At 38.4% G+C, this 18194-nt stretch overlaps 2 protein-coding genes across 3 annotated transcripts in view; one reads left to right on the top strand and one right to left on the bottom strand.

The window, feature by feature from the left end:
• Positions 1 to 284: 284 nt before the first annotated feature.
• Positions 285 to 6593, bottom strand: LOC306711991 (diamine acetyltransferase 1-like). 2 transcript variants are annotated; one of them, XM_079181083.1, is made up of 6 exons: positions 6437 to 6593; positions 3017 to 3068; positions 2862 to 2942; positions 2005 to 2106; positions 1882 to 1922; positions 285 to 842 (listed from the first exon to the last, which is right to left on the bottom strand). In XM_079181083.1, exons 1-6 carry the CDS (start codon positions 6536 to 6538, stop codon positions 666 to 668), a joined length of 555 nt encoding a protein of 184 aa, XP_079037209.1. In that variant the 5' UTR covers positions 6539 to 6593; the 3' UTR covers positions 285 to 665. The 2 variants fall into 2 exon arrangements, with proteins under 2 accessions (XP_079037209.1, XP_079037210.1); XM_079181084.1 differs by lacking the exon at positions 6437 to 6593 and adding an exon at positions 4568 to 4835.
• Positions 6594 to 10124: 3531 nt separating this feature from the next.
• Positions 10125 to 18194, top strand: part of acot9.1 (acyl-CoA thioesterase 9, tandem duplicate 1) — a 10150-nt gene continuing 2080 nt past the window's right edge. Inside the window, exons 1-11 of the mRNA XM_079181576.1 lie at positions 10125 to 10259; positions 11194 to 11288; positions 12917 to 12943; positions 14763 to 14808; positions 15367 to 15537; positions 15929 to 15966; positions 16053 to 16136; positions 16227 to 16330; positions 16425 to 16498; positions 16856 to 16923; positions 17013 to 17124. Coding sequence (XP_079037702.1) covers positions 10246 to 10259; positions 11194 to 11288; positions 12917 to 12943; positions 14763 to 14808; positions 15367 to 15537; positions 15929 to 15966; positions 16053 to 16136; positions 16227 to 16330; positions 16425 to 16498; positions 16856 to 16923; positions 17013 to 17124 — 833 coding nt within the window. The 5' untranslated portion in view covers positions 10125 to 10245. The remainder of the gene's footprint in view (positions 10260 to 11193; positions 11289 to 12916; positions 12944 to 14762; positions 14809 to 15366; positions 15538 to 15928; positions 15967 to 16052; positions 16137 to 16226; positions 16331 to 16424; positions 16499 to 16855; positions 16924 to 17012; positions 17125 to 18194) is intronic.

Raw genomic sequence — 18194 nt, 5'->3', positions numbered from 1 at the left:
AGAGACTGAAGATCATCAGCTGATTGAAACACTTCGACCTGCTGCATCCAAACTCTTTAAAAAGACCGGAACCATGAAGGTCTGACTGAGGAAATAAAACCTTGAAGTCAAGTCACTTTCTGCACAATTAAAATATCTAATGTCCTGCACCAACATCTGGCGTCTTATGTTGTGTGTAAGAATGTTTGAAATGACTCCAGAGGTTGTAATCACATAGAAAAGGAGGTTTATCGTTCGTACGGTGGCCCCTGAGGGACCCTAGGTCAGAGAGGATGAGACCACGATGACGTGTGTGAGAAGTTATTGTTTTATTGCAAACTTCAAATCATATGAACTCTTCCTGCACATCAACAAAGAATTAACCGGTTAAAATAAAACATGATTCAGAGAGATTAGCGACAGACAAACTAAGATTGTGAACTACAAACATTAAAAAAAACGTATCACTGCGACACAATTTCCCCTTTTTAAAAAGCTGAACTATGAATCAACCCGTCTGACGGGAGAAGAAGAGACTCAGAGGCCGACCGACCCGTCTGAGCCGGCTGCTAAGATGCCGACGCGGCGGCATCATCAGACTCAATAATCATGACTCGTCAGAAAAAGCAGCCGGACTCTCCGCCTCGGGTCGGCCTCTGGTGTCTCCTCCTCGTCCTGTTCCTCCCTCACTCCTCGGCCGGAGTGCCCAGCTTGACCAGGCTGTCCTTGTCGAACCTGAAGAGCCTCCAGCCCTCCTCCTGAGAGAGGTCCTCGGCGCCGCGCCGCTTGTAGTACTGGACCGACGGCTCGTTGTTCTCCGCCACCACGAACATCATGCCGGTGCAGCGCGTCTTCATGGCCAGCTGGAGGCGAGACGAGCGTTTAAACATCTTAAAACATGACGATCCAGACCACTGGAGTGGAGGGAAGAGTGTCCTCCGACATTTAAACTATGCATTAAAGACCCGCGACATTAATGCATGTGGAATATTTAAACCTGAGATTAAAGAGCAGTTTTGTATGATGGTATACAGTTTAACTTATTTGTAACAGTTTATGGTTTTTTGTTTTACTTTCCACTAATTTATAAGATTTTTTACCTTTTTTTTAACGTTTATTGTATTTATTTTATACGTTTCTAACACTGTTATTTACAGTTGTAAATATATATATATATATATATATATATATATATATATATATATATATATATATATATATATATATATATATATATATATATATATATATATATATATATATATATATATATAATTTTTTGTATAGGTTTTATTCTGACCCATTTTTCGAGTTCTCGTTTTTTACTCTTACTAGTCGATTCTTTTCTTTTCTCATATTAATAAATTCCCATAAAACTCAGATTGTTATTGGCTTGTAGAGAACTACAGCTTTCAATCTTTAGTTTTACAGTTTTCTGTTTAGAACACAAACTCTACAAACAGACGTTTTCTCCTCTAAAGTAAAGTCAAACTAGACGCAGCGGTTTGTTCTCACTTCACTGGTTCTTTGATCAGATTGTAAGCTTCTTTCACAGCTTTCATCTGCTTATTACGTCACTTAAATGTGTTTCTGAGCACCAACAGCAAATTGAAAGACAATAATTCCCTAGTATTAGAACTAATTATATATTTACATGCTTTCTTTGAACAGACAGGTTTTTACCTTCCAAAGTGCTTCAAATCACTAGAATAACTGCTTTATTTTCCTCTTTTCATGCTTTTAAACTGAACCATTTGAATAATGCTCCATGATGTTTTTCTCCCAAATGTCCCACCTTACATTACATTTATTCCCCTCGATGCTACGAACGCTAACGTCTTCAGGATCAATTCAACAGATGTGGAATCAGACCGATAACGGTTCTATTATATATTTACTCACATCACTGAGGTGACGCAGGAGCTCCGAACCGATGCCCATCCCTGCAGAGAGAGAACACAAAGAGAGCTGCTGAGTGACGACGCAGGACGAGGATGTGTTGTGGTTATTGGTGTTGTTGTTTACCTCTGTACTCCTCCATCACGTAGAAATCCTCCAGGTAGAGCTGTTTGCCAACCCACGGGTCATAAGTGAAGTAGTACATGACGAAACCAACCACCTTCAGATCTGCACAGACAAACGCTTCAGTATCCTGTGTACACATATATATATATATATATATATATATATATATATATATATATATATATATATATATATATATATATATATATATATATTAGTGTTTATTATTATACGTGATAGGTTATGTATTGTACACACAATATAGCTTGTCTGTACTGAGTGAACGAGTATTTTACCTCCATCAGGGTTCACAGTTCAACTACGTCGGCACAATTTCATGTATTCTTTTAAATCCATTTGATCTATTAGACGTGTGTGAAAGTGTCATAATTAGTATATGAATTATTTAAAATGAGTAGACGGCCTGCCTGCCTGCACATATTCTGTCCGTACACTCGTTGCTCGTCTTCCTCCAGCTGCTGTGAGTTCTAACAGCAGCCATGTTTGTAGTTTACGTTCATGATGATCATTTAGGGGGCGTGTCTCTGGAGGGAGGAGCTAATTCATTGGAGCGTTAAGAGTTGTTTAGGTGGATGGTTTTATTAAATCTAGCGTACTTATCGACATTAGCAATGATCGCTTTAACATTGTGAGCTGAGAAGTAAACAAACGATCAGCTGACTTTAAGGAATTCAAGTTTCACTCAGAAAACAACACCAGGAACCCTTTAACATGAACTAGTGTCTGACAGCTGTAACTGGTAAACAGCGTGTTGTTTACGTTGTATTGCGTGACCGGGTCTGAACCAGACGAGCCCGTTTTAGGAGATACCTGAGAGTTTGTTTTGCTCCTCTTACCGTCACTGCTGTTCTCTCCTTGGATTTCAGCTACAAAGCAATGGTAAAACGGGGTGTCACCAAATCCATCCTCGAGGAGTTCTGCAAGGAAATCAAACGTTGGAGCACAAGAAGAAGAACACTTAATGTGCGTAGACGGATAAAGACGAGCTCACCTTTTTCAGTCAGGATCACCTGGTCCTCCATCTCTTCAAACTTTGCAAGCTCCTGGAACACGAAGCACACGAGTACAAACGCGTTTAGAGCCGAAGAGACTTTCAACCAACGCCCAAACAAACGTGCATTTCTAAGTTTAAAACATCGGAGAACAATAGAATCAGACGACATTCATTATCTAAATTAAAACGCAGCGCAAAGTCCCCACTGGAACCAGAATCATTTACACTTTAAGTGGACTTAATGGTTTACATACTAGACTCGCTGCCTTTGGTTCTAACTACTCCTGTACAGTTTCTATTCTTATTGTATAAACAACTTTATTATTTGTTTCACTTCCCTATTAATCGGTACTTCTCTCCATCTGTGTGCCGTTGTAACAGCTGGCTCAGACAGCATTCATTGACTGCTTACATACATCAGTTATGGGTGCTTAAATAATACGGTTCTATTTATGTATTAACCCGGGACAGTGTAAATGAGTCATAGCTAGAGAGTTTGGCCTGTCACTTTGCAGGTTATTTATTTACAATGTAATGTCCTAATATCAGTAAAACTCAACAGCAAACACTGTAGTACAAAAGTAGCAGATTATTAATGATTGACTGCCTCCAGCTTCTCAAATGTCACCATTTGTGAATTGAATACATTTGGTTTTTGGACAACAACAATGATTTAAAGACGTCGTGTTTGGTGTTTTTCTTAATTTTAAAACACATTTAAATACTGCGTTACTCTAAAGACTGGTTAAAAACACGGTGTGCTTGCGTGTTACTCGTGTCAGCTTCGTTAGTTACAGACCGTAATAACCTTTGATAAGAACATAAGCTCAAGGTAAGACGCACCATATTAGGAGAACCGGAAGTCACACCGGATGTGACGTCTTGCTGTAAACAAAGACACCGACACTAACTAATCTCACACAAGTTCACCAACACGGTACGGCTCATCGGTTCCGAGGAGTCATCCGACCTCAGATACAGTTCATGGGAAGGTCCAGGCTAACTAGCAATGTAGTCAACAGTTAGCTAACGTTATATTATTATTGTTTTATTTATAAATTATCATCATCATCATCATCATCATCATCATCATCATCATCATCATATTATTTATATATTTATTATATTATTATTTCTACATTATTATTATTATTATACTATTTATTTATTTTATTTTATTATTTATTTTATCTATTATAATTATTATGTATAAATTATTATTATACTATTTATTTATTTAAATATTATTATTATTTATTTTATTTATTATAATTAGTTTATAAATTATTATTATTATACTATTTATTTATTTTATATTTTTATTTAACTTTTAAATGCCAAAAATTATCTGACGTTAGCTAGTATATATAATTTATTATATTATTATTGTTTTTATTTAGTGATTAATTCTTCTTATTATTTATAAATGTACTTAATTCTTATTATTGTTCCTATATATTAGGTGACGCCCGAGTGAGGGGCAACCGCTTCACCGCTACTTCCAACGAATAAAACCATCTAAACGTCCACATCGTCGCTGCGGCCTACCTTCACCAGTCGTAATATATCAGACACGTCTTTGGGTTCAGCTTTTCGTAATTTAAACTCCATTTTCTTCTTTTGCTCTTCTTCCCTCTCGTTAGAAGTCCTCTGTATGTGAAGTGAAAGATGAGTTGTTTCTTCATTCGCTTCAGAGTGGCCTGTTCCCCGCAGTCAGCCTCTGGTCCGGACGCGTTTGTCTCGACAAATCATCCAGTAGATCACACCCTCGGCTGGGTAGCTGCCAGTTCAAACTGCCGTCGTCTTTGTGTACCACGCTGCTTTTATACCCGGGCTCGCGCTGGCACGCGATTGGCTGGTGCCCCCCTTCCTGCTTCTCAGATTTCTAACGAATCAGCGACAGCCTTCGGCCATCTTTTCTTTCTTTTTTAGCCAATCGGGTCACAAGCGACGATCACGTGACGCGTGTGCTTTCACTCTGTCATAAGATCTTGTTGTTTTTGATGGCAGAGGAGGAAAAGTACATTGTAGCCTACTTTGAGCAGTGAGGGGAAGAAGTACTTTTGAAAAAGGTAGTACACCACAGTGTAGAAATACTTTTAAAAAAGTAGTACACCACAGTGTAGAAATACTTACTAGTTAATGAACATGTAGACAAACTGCACCACTGTTTGCACAAATATCCCAAATCCATTGTCATTGTTGTTGTTCATTATGATCTGTATATTTATATTTATATTGTACATAGCAGTTAAATGTTTATGCTTAGTTTCTCTGTTCTACTTTGTTGTATTTAATGTCCTTGTTTTTATATTTATCTTGTTTATTTGTATATTCCAGATAGGGGAAGAAGTACTTTTTTAATTAGTAGTATACCACAGTGTAGAAATACTTACTAGATAATGTCCTACATTTAAAAGCTTACTCATTTAAAAGTATAAAAGTATTTGTATCAAAATATAATGGAAGTATCAAAAGTCAAAGTACTCATTATGCAGAATGGCCCAGATCAGAATATTGTATATTATATTATTGTATCATACTTATACTTATTTTAATTACTTTAAAAACTGCTGGGTAACTTATAATATTACATAACCAATTTTTTATAAATAATCTGAATCTACAAAGTAACTAATGTTGTCAAAAACAAGTTAGTGGAGTAAAAAGTACAATATTTGTCCCTGAGATGTAGAAGTATAAAGTACAAGTGCCTCAAGTTTAATGTACTTACAGTAAACGTTTTGTATCTTTACTGGACATGAGTTTTGAAAAAGTAAGCAGAAAATAAGTAACATGCACTCAAGTAATCAAAGCAGAAGGTTTAAAAGGACTACTCCACGTACTTTAAGTTGTGTTTACAGTACTTACATAGTTTTACTACAAGTGGAATTTTCCACCTCTCACAGCTGAGGTACATATTATAAACACAAACAAAAGACACAAATAATATCAAATAGCAATGAATGAAGAATATATATCGATATCAGTCCAAAGAAAAAGCAGTCGTCTCTGCAGTATCGGCACATGTGGGGGAAAGTACCACATAAAATATAGGTTAACATGAGGAAAGATTATATCACTGTTACAAATAAAAATATTCACTTTATATATATATATATATATATATATATATATATATATATATTCATTGTTGAGGCGTCATCTGACTTAAAATACAATTATATTATTATAGTTTTTATTGATAAATTATGATTTATTTATTTTATATGATTATTATTTATTTTATTTATAATTATAATTATAATTTATAATTATAATTTATTTTATATTATTATTTATAAATGTATTAAATTATTATTATTATATATTAGCTGAAGCCCGAGTGAGGGTTACCACTTCACCGGTACTTCCCATCGAATAACACCATTTAAATGTTCATTCGTTGCGGCCTACCTTCACCAGTCGTAATATTTCAGGTACGTCACTGGCCTCAGTTTTTCGTATTTTATACTCCATTTTCTTCTTTTGCTCCTTTCCACTCTCGTTGGAAGTCATTTGTACGTGAAGTGAAACACGAGTTGTAAGAACTACTCCTGAACTACTAAATGCAGAATATATAGCGATATCAAAACAAAACAAAAAGTGGTATCGGCACACACCTATGTGGGGCATGTTTTTGTTACCTGAGGATAGGCTATATTTATATATCACTAACAATTACAAATATTCACATATCATACTGAAAGTGAAACCTCAGACCTCAGGGGTCAGGATGGTTCATAAGGTAGCAACAGATCCGAGATGTATTTTGGCCCGAAACCATTCAGTGCTTTATAAACCAACAGCAGCATTTTAAAGTCAATTCTTTGTTGTACAGGAAGCCAGTGCAAAGACCTCAGAACTGGAGTGATGTGATCCACTTTCTTGGTCGTAGTGAGGACTCGAGCTGCAGCGTTCTGATTTACTTTTTACAGAGACCTGTAAACACTCCGTTACAGTCGTGCAGTCTACTGAAGATGAATGCACGGACAAGTTTTTCCAAATCCTGTTGAGACATAAGTCCTCTACTCCTTGATATATTCTTCAGGTGATAGGAGGCTGATTATGTAATTGTCTTGATATGGCTGTTCAGGTTGAGGTCTGAATCCAGAACTACACCTAGATTTCTGCTCCATAGAGAGCAATGTTAAATCTTACTCCAAGAACATCTTCTACAGAACACGGTACCCCATTTCTAGATGGCCACTGAAGCCACATTTTTTCCACTACAGACACAATTCTCACATGATCTGTTCATCAAGTCATCCTTCCTCTCCAGTATTAACAGCGGAGCAACAGGAGCTGCGGTTATGGGTGTGTTGAGGACTTGTTTGACAGGTTTTTCATAGTTTTATCTCCATGAAAAGCCTGCAGGCACACAGGTGTTTGTGATTGAGCTAATTAGTGAAGTTGATAAACACACACACACACACACACACACACAGACACAGACACATGACTTGGCGATATCCCTCTCGCTCGATCTTTCTGTCTGTGTGTCTCTCTCTCTCATACAGTCACTCAGGTCTTAGAGATGTTTAGAGGACCCCCCACACACACACACATTTCAAAATAAAAGTCCCACAGAGTGAATTCTAACTGGAATGCTTGTGATGAAGCCTGTCATTTAATACACAACACAGATAACGTCTCATAGTGAAAGTGATACCTCAGCAGTGTAGTAGTGCATCTTAAGCAGTTTAGCTTCTAATCAGAGGTGCATGAAGCAGTACAATGCAACAGAATGCACAGAGGAATATACAGAATAAACAGTATTGTATAGAATAAATATAGGATGTAGAATAAACGGTGAATATGGGTATGATGATGTAAATGTGCAGTTGGCATGATATGTTGTGCAGGTAGAAGTACAAGTAATGGCCATAGTAAGACATTGAAGGTGATATGAATACTGTATCAAATATATAATTAAAAATAAACTTTATATATATATAGCATCTCTCAAAACACTGTTACAAAGTGCTTCAAAATATAATGTAAACATTTCAAACTTTAAGAGAATGAAATAAACTAAAAGCCAAAAGTAAAACATGTGAAAAACACAGAGTAAAATTAACTTAAATGTTGTAAAACACAAATAAAATCGCAGAAAAGCAATTCTAAAAGAAGTGGGTTTTTAAAAGATGAGACAGATTTTGCTGCCCTGATCTCCCTAAGTAGATCACAGTTCACAGTCTAGGAGCCCTGACTGTAAAGGTTTTATCACCTTTATGTAAGAATCTGGACCTTGTATAACAAGGAAAAGGGGCAATAAGAGATCTGACAGATAATGAGGCATCTCAGGGATTTGCATCAATTATGTCTTAAAATCAATTATAAAAGCAACAGGTAGCCAGTGTGAGGAAGCCAGAGTCAGTGACATGTCATCAGGCTTCTTAGTCACAATACTGGCTGCAGAGTTTTGGGTGAGAGGGATTTAGACTGTAGTATATATATATATATATATATATATATATATATATATATATATATATATATATATATATATATATAGAGAGAGAGAGAGAGAGAGAGAGAGAGAGAGAGTAAAGGTTGAGGTATTCTGACTTTTAGTCCATGCTATAGTTTGGGTCAAGGTCCAAAGATCCTTTTCCCATAATGCAACATCTTTAAAACTACACATTCACTTTGTAATGCAGACGTTCTATTATAAATGACATCACCAAATCAAACTTTTATTAATATCTTCTATTAGTTGACTGTAAATTGTATTTGCAGAGACATTTTGGGGAAAATGTGCAGCAAAGTTACTGTGATGCAGTTCTATTACACTGTGCTTGATACTATTTTAATTCAGCATCTGAGGGCGTGACGCTGAGATCAAAAAGTGGCCGATGGTATGCTACTGTTGTTCAGTGGTATGTACCAATCCCTACAGTGGTATGCTACTGTTGTTCAGTGGTGTACCGATCCCTACAGTGGTATGCCAGTACTTTTCCAACCGCACACCGTTTCCTGAAGGCATGGTGTCGCTTGAAAGTTCATGTTAGTGGTATATGCCGTTGAATCAGAGGGGTATGCCATTCATATCAGTGGTACATACATATATATATATATATATATATATATATATATATATATATATATATATATATATATATATATATATATATATCTGTATATATATATGTATGTCATACATTGGCCAGTTTCAGGGCACATCAGCAAATACTAAATCACTTTATTGTCATTTAAAAAGCCTTTCATGTATCCGAACAAGAAAATGGATGAGATAAAAGAGATACATTCCTTTATTTAAGACGCTGTGTTGCGCTACTTTGTCCATAAAGTCAAAAGAATACATTTACGGCATCACTGTTCGTGAATCAAACCAATTTCCATAAAATGCCACTGCCACTTTCAAGTGGAACCTGTCTTCAGCAAACAGTGTGCCATTGTGTGACTACAACCATCTTTGATATCAGTTATCAGAATACACTATGCTACTGCTGTGACATAAATAATGTCAGTGGCAACATAGCCTCTGATAATGTCATTCCTGTCATGCAGCAACATTTCAGCCTCATAACAAATAAACTTACAAAAACAGTGACATATTTTCAAGGAAAAACAAAATAGCCAATCTCAGGCACAAAACTAAATGATGTCACTCACCTGCTGAAAATGGTCTCAATGGAATTGTAGTCCTTTTTTTTGTATATATATTTTACATATATAAATATATATATATATATATATATTCTAAATATTTAAATATTGTATATATATATATAAATACAATAATTAAGAATAATATGAATATATACTCAAATTATTCTTGAATTATTTTATATATATTTTACATATTTATATATACTTTAAATTATTATTTAAATATTGTATATATATACATGTATATATATATATATATATAATGAAGGTTTTAATGCATATATTTTATCCTTTTTTTATACATGTATGAGACATTTATTTTAAATTTAAAAAAAAAAAGATTCATGGGAAATGTTGCTGAAAAAAATGGAATGAACCATTTGACAGGAAAGAAGAAGAAGCGCATGCGTTGTTTTGACGTTATGTTCTGCGTCATCACGTAGTGAGCGGGGCTAAACGCCAACCCGGAAGTCGTTGCTGTGGTCGTCCTGACTTGACTGGCACCTCTGCACCGCAGTACCCTGAAGAGTGATTCCACCCTCTGTTTTTTGGACCCCTGAACGTTTAACGGTTACATCCGGGACACTACGATGCTCTCACCGAGGTCAGTGTGATCAAAAACGTGGCTCCACGTGGTCATAGTTAACCAGGCCTGAAGCAGAGTGGGTTTTCATTGTATACACACAGGGTGTGTCATGTACATACCACTGATAGACACAAGAAGTACTCTCATAGTATAGAGACAATACAGTACTTCACAGTGAAGAAATGTACAGTTTTACACTGTGTTTAAGTTATTGAAGCCGGTCAAACTAATACATATACTACTGGGTGTCATGGTGAAATGCAACTAAGTATAACTTAAGTGCAAAATGTATGTACCTGTACTTGTACACTTAAGTATTTCCATGTTGTGCATTTTTATACTTCTTGTACTTTTTGCTGTACTACATCTCAGAGGTACATATTGTACTTTTTACTGTACTACATCTCAGAGGTACATATTGTACTTTTTACTGTACTACATCTTAGAGGTAAATATTGTACTTTTTGCTGTACTACATCTCAGAGGTAAATATTGTACTTTTTACTGTACTACATCTCAGAGGTACATATTGTACTTTTTACTGTACTACATCTCAGAGGTACATATTGTACTTTTTACTGTGCTACATCTCAGAGGTAAATATTGTACTTTTTACAAGTTTTAAATGTATTTGTCTCTGAACTATCGTGGAGTAAAAGTCTTGGAAAGCGGAGCTGTGGTTGTGGGGTGTTGTCTCTTTATTGCGTAAGAAGTAGCGTCTGGATTAACTGTGCTGTGTGACCTTCTTCTTCTGTTTTTAATGGAGTGTTTGGCAACAATACAGGTTTGCCATCAGTGAGCGTCTGTCTGTGGTGCAGCAGGATTAAACACAGATCAGATGGCGGTTATATTTAGAATAGGATGCGTGTGGATGTAACTGGATTCCTTGACTCAAAGGTCCTCTCATGGTGTGTTTATTCAGTATTCTGTCATGTCCTCTTGTGGCCTGCAGGTTCCTGCTGCTGCGGTCGGCTGCGTCCGTGACGACCAGGTCGTTTTGTTCGGGGGGCGTGTCCAAGCCAGGCCGGGCGCCGGACATGGCTGAGGGTAAGATGGCCGCCGTGCTTCCTGTTTGACGTGACTGACTCATTATAGACATCAGTGCCGTCCTGGTTGTACAGGAAGTTTAGTTTTTTTTCACATTGGATTCTATTTTTTTTTGCTGACTGAGCTGTTTCCAGACCTGTGAATCCCTCCAACATCTCAGAACTTTACCAACGATTCAAATAGAAAATGAAATATTTAAAGTTACAGTGAGGAACTTTAACTCGTGTTGGTTCTGTTGGTCCCTGTGGACTAAAGCTGTAGTGTCTCTGAGCACCAGAGTCTCTTTAGAAAACCTCTCATGTTACTGCAGCAGGTCTGACAGTCTGCCCCTCTCAGTCCTGGTTCTGGTTCTCCCGTGCCTCCCTTCCCTCCAGCGGGTCCAGCAATACGTCCTGGGTCTCCAGCAGAGAGGAGAAGCTCTGCTCCTCCCTCCGGAGCTCCGACTGCAGGTCCAAGGTTGCAGGTGAAGTCGGATCTGAGTCTCTGCTGGAGGATCCGGGTCTGTCCACGGTGGACTGGTCTCTGCTGGAGGATCTGGGTCTGTCCACGGTGGACCGGTCTCTGCTGGAGTCTGAGCTGAAGGAGGTTCTGGTGAACCTGCATGATTTCATCTGGTTTCACCAGAATCCAACCCGGTGGCTCCGATGACGAGCATCAAGAATAACTCTATAGGAACAGACCATCTTCTCTCTGATGGTCTCTTTACTGATGGAGGTCTGATAGAGGATCAGGACTACACTGAGACTGGTTCATATAGAGGATCAGGACTACACTGAGACCGGTTTACGACCAGGTAATAGTTCCTCACAGTGACTTTAAATAACTCAGTTTGATCAGCTGGCAGAGAGAAACCTGTCCGTCACTTCTGGGTCAGAACGTGTTCGTACCAGATAATAAAACTGAAGTGAAACTGAGCAGCTTTATTTTTTGAAGTCATTTTATGGTTACAGCTTCCCTTGTGATGGCTTTACACAGTCACTTGCTGGACTTTGATGCCGTTTACTGTCGCAATGGGACATTAAACGTGACACGTACGTACCTTGAAGAAGACAAAGAAACGGGCCCTGAAGCTTTATAAGATTTCACCACAGTCTCTTGAGGTTATTGCTGCATGATCTTATGATCTTACCACATATGGTATTGGAAAATAACCTGAGTTGAGATCTCTGAATCGGTATCAGCTGACTACTTTCAGTGGATATGACAATATAAATGCTCAAGGCCTGGGTCTGAACTACAGGTGTTCAGAACCAGGCTTCTGTTCTGGACTGTTGGTTGGACCAAACAAGCCATTTGAAGACATTGTCCTGAGCTTTTGGATCCTTTTCCTGCATTTTATGACATTTTAGATCATGATCAAATTCAAGATAAAAGTTCACAAATCTCCAGTGTCGTGAACTTCCTGCTGAAGTCAGAGTCGCTACTAGCTAGCGCATACTAATGTCTCATTTCCTAAAAAACAACCCATGTCAGCACTAAGAACTGTGGCACTGAACACAGCTTCAGCTGCTGGTTTTGAGAGGGATGCACTTCAAATGTTTGATGTTGAATGAATGTAGTGAAATGTAACATGGTGACATATTTCAATTGTGTAAAATACCCATTCAATCATTTTTGTTTCTCCACAGGAAATCCACTTTTACACGTGTCTAATGGTGTGTGTTGGTAAACCAAGACAAATCACATCTATCTGAACTACTCCTACCTGTAGCGAGTCTCTCTCTAATTTGCTCTAATTGCACTTTAATGGCTCCTGCATGTTACCGTCTTCTTTTACGCCTTCGTTAATACACTTTTTACTGCGTTTGGATTTTAATGTTCATGCCAGCTCCACGGTCCTGCAGCATTCCATGGTGGCATCTGTTGACCTTCTTCTTCCCTCTGTTGCACTGAGCTTCAGTGTTTTGTCGCAGCTGGTTCCCACGTTATAGCCGTCTCTATTCGATCTGTGCTCTGTGCTTCATACTGTCTCACTGTTTTGGGCCTCAATGAGCTGCAAGAATTCTGGACATTTGACGGTTTAATTTACCATCAGATTCTTCACTTAAATGTGATCACTAAAGATCTATGAGATTGAGGAATAAGTTGTGCCCTTTATTAGAGCACATAATCACAATAAAATGTTTTGTGATTGTGCGTCATGTCAGCTTAAAGTGACGACTGAACTGGTTTCCCTAAAGGCTTCAGCTGCAAAAACAAAAGTGTAACAGAGACAGTATGAAACATATAGCCTTGACCTTTTGGTGCTTTCACTGCAGTACACACACACACTCTCTCATATACACACACACATTCATATATGCGCACACACACACATTCATATACACACACACGCACACACTCTCATATACACACACACACGCACACACATTCTGATATACGCACACGCACACACTCATACACACACTCATATACACTCACACACACACACACTGATATACACACACACACGCACACACTCTCATATACACACATTTTCATATACACACACACGCACACTAATATACACACACACACACACACTCTCATATACACACACACTCATATACACACACACACACACACTCGTATACATACACACACACACTCATATACATACACACACACTCATATACACACACACGCATACACACTCATATACATACATACACACACACACTCTCATATACACACACACTCATATACACACACTCATATACATACACACACACGCATACACACTCATATACACACACACACACTCTCATATACGCACACACACATATACATATACGCATACACACTCATATACATACACACACACGCATACACACTCATATACACACACACACACTCTCATATACGCACACACACATATACACACACACACTCATATACACACACACGCATACACACTCATATACATACACACACACGCATACACACTCATATACACACACACACACTCTCATATACACACACGCACACACACATATACACACACACACTCATATACACACACGCATACACACTCATATACATACACACACACGCATACACACTCATATACACACTCACACACTCTCATATGCACACACACATATACACACACACACTCATATACACACACACGCATACACACTCATATACATACACACACACGCATACACACTCATATACACACACACACACTCTCATATACACACACGCACACACACATATACACACACACACTCATATACACACACACGCATACACACTCATATACACACACGCACACGCTCATATACACACACGCACACTCTCATATACACACACACACACACTCATATACACACACACACACTCTCATATACACACACGCACACACACACATACACACACACACTCATATACACACACACGCATAAACACTCATATACACACACATACACACTCATATACACACACGCACACACACATAGACGATCTGATTGTTTTTCTTGTGTTTTTCAGTACGCAACAGGCTGAGAGAAATCGTGGGAGCTTCCACTAACTGGAGGTACTGAACCAAATGTGTCAAAGCAACAAGGGAACATCACATTTCTGCTGTTTTGTTTCTGTTTGTTTGTTTTTGTGTCTAATAACTATCGATAACAAACAATCTTTAAATACTTGTGCAGCTATGGTAAATTTTTGTTATATTTCTACCAATCAAGTCCTTCTTTGAGCCAGTTGTGCAGTTTTCTCAACATTTTATTCTCTACTAATTCAACCCCTCAAATTTGTGAGAACATTTTGCACTGTAACTGACTCACTTTATTTCAACAATCAAACTTTGCAACTCAAGAATTTATATTCTAACTATGACAATTTTCACACGAATGAGATGTAATGACAGACGTTGATGTAAACTGCGACTGGCTTCTGAACAGAATCTGGTTTATTACCGAGTAGGTTTTTACATGCAAGGAATTTGCTTCGGTGTTTCGGTGCATGAAAATAAACATAATTATAGAAAAATATACCGAAGCTAGAAAGATCTCCACCGAGAGAAAATGGCCGCAATGTTAACGAAATAATTTGTGGATCAGTTTTGAATATGTTCTCGTGTGTGCAGCGACCACCAGCAGGCCATGTCAGAGCGCGTGTCACTGTCGTCCATGTTGGCGAAGTCTCAAAGCGACCTTCCAGCCAAGAGGATGAAGGACAGCTACCTGGAGGTGCACCTCCCTCTGGGCTCCGAACCACAGCTCAGAGAGAAGTACCTGACCTTCCACAACACTGTCAGGTAAACACACACACACACACACACACACACACACACACACACACACACACACACACACACACACACACACACACACACACACACACACACTGTCAGGAAAATGACCCCACCAATGCAAGTTCTCACTCCGCAATACCATCTATGACCACTGGGGCACAAACAGAGCATTGAAAATAAACTCTGTGGGGTCCACTTTGAAGGAAATGCACCAGGCATATCAGCAGACTGTTTTCTATTGATTGCAGTGCGCATGCCTATGGTCATATCACCTATATCACCTGACATAGCGTGAGTGATGTCAGGTGACGGACCCCACCAGGATAGAAAAACACACACACACACAGACATATGAACTAGAACTCACCTCCCTTTAACTTTTGTCTCTTTTCAGGTTTGGTAGAATCCTGGAGGACTTGGACAGTTTAGCAGGTATCACTAAAACACACTTCCATTATAAGTCGACACACGGTTCAACACAGTCAAACACTAACATCTTTTCTTCCTCGTCTCCTCAGTCCTCATCTCCTACTCTCACACCTATAATGTGGCGCTGAAGAGGACTCCTCTGTCCATCGTCACCGCCCTGGTGGATAAGATTGGTAAGTTTGGTCTTAGGTCGTTGGTCAGTTAATTAATTAATTTGCAGAAAATAAACGAAGACTTTTTCATGTTTCCCCCCCGTCGGACAGACATGAGGCAGCACATCATCTATCCTGACTGCGACATCAAGTTCACCGGTCACGTGACGTGGGTGGGAAAGACCTCTATCGAAGCCAAGATGCACATGTCACAGGTAAACAAACATGGTCAAACAATAAGACGTATTAAACATCTGGAAACCAGACCGAGACACAAGTTGTAATCTCACAATGTGACTCTTCTTTCAGTTCTACAATGGAGCTTATTCTCCGGTTCTGGATGCAACATTTGTGATGGTGGCCCGGGATCCAGAAAACAAGAGGTAGGACACAGGAACATTCACACAGAATGAGCTTTAATGTATACAGGAAGTCTCTAATGGCTCCTACACTATACAGTAACATTACTACTAATATATTTACATCATTAACATTATTATCAAATGTTTGTAGTTGATATCGTGTAATAGTTCATTCATTAATTTTCAAATGAATCAACCTCTTAATTTGTTAAAGTCAGATGAGTGAAGTGGAGTAAAAGGAGGAAGTAGCATGAAAAGAAAGAGACTCCCGTGAAGTACCTCTAAATTGGTTACTTAGTTACTTTCCACCTGTGTTAAAGTTATATATTGTTATATTATATATACGTTTGATATTAACACTTTGTTTCTGTATTTCAGGGCAGCTTATGTAAATCCTCTGAAGCCAGAAGGTCCAGAGGAGGAGAAGCTTTTCCAGGAAGGAGAAGGTGTGACATCCTGACACAACCTTGGTTAAATTAACATAAAGTTGTCTAACTCTGTATATTTTGTGTAATTTTGTGTTCTTTGTCTTCAGCTAATAAAATCCGCCGTGTGGACCTCAGCACGGCGTCGCTGCTGAAGGTGGCGCCGACGGACGAGGAGAGGAAGATCGTTCACAGTCTGTTCCTCAACACGCTGGACACAAAGTAGGACGGAGACGCTCTGAGACTTTAAGTGAAATCATCCTCCAAAATCTGGTCAATAATAATATTTGTTAATCTCTATGTATGGAAGTCTGGCGAGGTTTCGGTCACAGAGAAGGTCCGGATCATGGGAACATTTATCTTAGTGTTTTAACATTTTAGATTCAGTAACGTTACTTTAGAAGACGTTTGTTCTCAAAAATATGCGATCAGTCCGGCTTTAACATCTACGACTTTGTGTTAGCGACATTACAGCTAAAAATAAATAACTTCCGGAGGCGGAGGGAGAGTTAGAAGCAGCAACAGCATCAGTTCTATCACAGCTGCAGAGTATTTCTTCACGTCACTGAAGGCTTTTCTAGACAAGAAAGATGTTCTCGCTCTTCTCCCGACTGACTTTGCTTAGAGTTTGATTCATCCAATCACCTGTCACATATTTTTTAGGATGTTCTTGCCCTTTTTACAAACATTTTCCAACGACGGCTCCTCAGATGATTCTCTGTAACAAACCATCCAGCGGCTCAGGTTAGAGGGAACATTTACGAGAAAGAAAACAAAAAAAACAAAAAAACATCACTAATTTAGGAGAAAATTATTCAAATATTCTGCGAGATTATAAAGAGAGAGAGAGAGAAACTATTGTTTTTGTGGAGGAACCACGTCACTCTTCACTCTGCGAGGTTAGATCAACCTCCTAACACCACAAACAGCCGATGATCTCATCAAATTAGACTTTATCGATCAGGAAATACTGTTGACTTTAGTCCAGAATCACCGCGTTATCATGAAGACCTGTTGCCGTGCATTGGATGTATTCAGAGGACAGCAAAATACTCATTTAAGGTTTTATTTACTGTAGATTTTTGAGTTTTTCTCATACTTTAATCTCAGTGATTATTGCTGTTTTTTTCTCAAAAATGTAGGGCTTTATTCCTGGATTATTTCACTCTGTTTCTTATTAACCTACAATGGTCCTAAACACCTGATTGCTGCACGTAATACTGATTTTGTACACAGTTAAAAGATGTGGGAGCTATTATGTGTGTGTGTGTGTGTGTGTGTGTGTGTGTGTG

Source organism: Pholis gunnellus, assembly GCF_910591455.1.
Source record: "Pholis gunnellus genome assembly, chromosome: 20".
Classification (NCBI taxonomy): domain Eukaryota; kingdom Metazoa; phylum Chordata; class Actinopteri; order Perciformes; family Pholidae; genus Pholis; species Pholis gunnellus.
This window is presented reverse-complemented; position numbering and strand designations above follow the sequence as displayed.

Excerpts from the sequence above, each read along its gene's own strand:
- LOC306711991 (XM_079181083.1), bottom strand. The coding sequence starts at position 6,538 with ATGACTTCCAACGAGAGTGGAAAGGAGCAAAAGAAGAAAATGGAGTAT. Across the intron at positions 3,069-6,436 it reads AAATATTACGACTGGTGAAG|GAGCTTGCAAAGTTTGAAGA; the intron begins GTAGGCCGCAAC and ends TTCGTGTTCCAG. Across the intron at positions 843-1,881 it reads TCCTGCGTCACCTCAGTGAT|CTGGCCATGAAGACGCGCTG; the intron begins GTGAGTAAATAT and ends TCTCGCCTCCAG.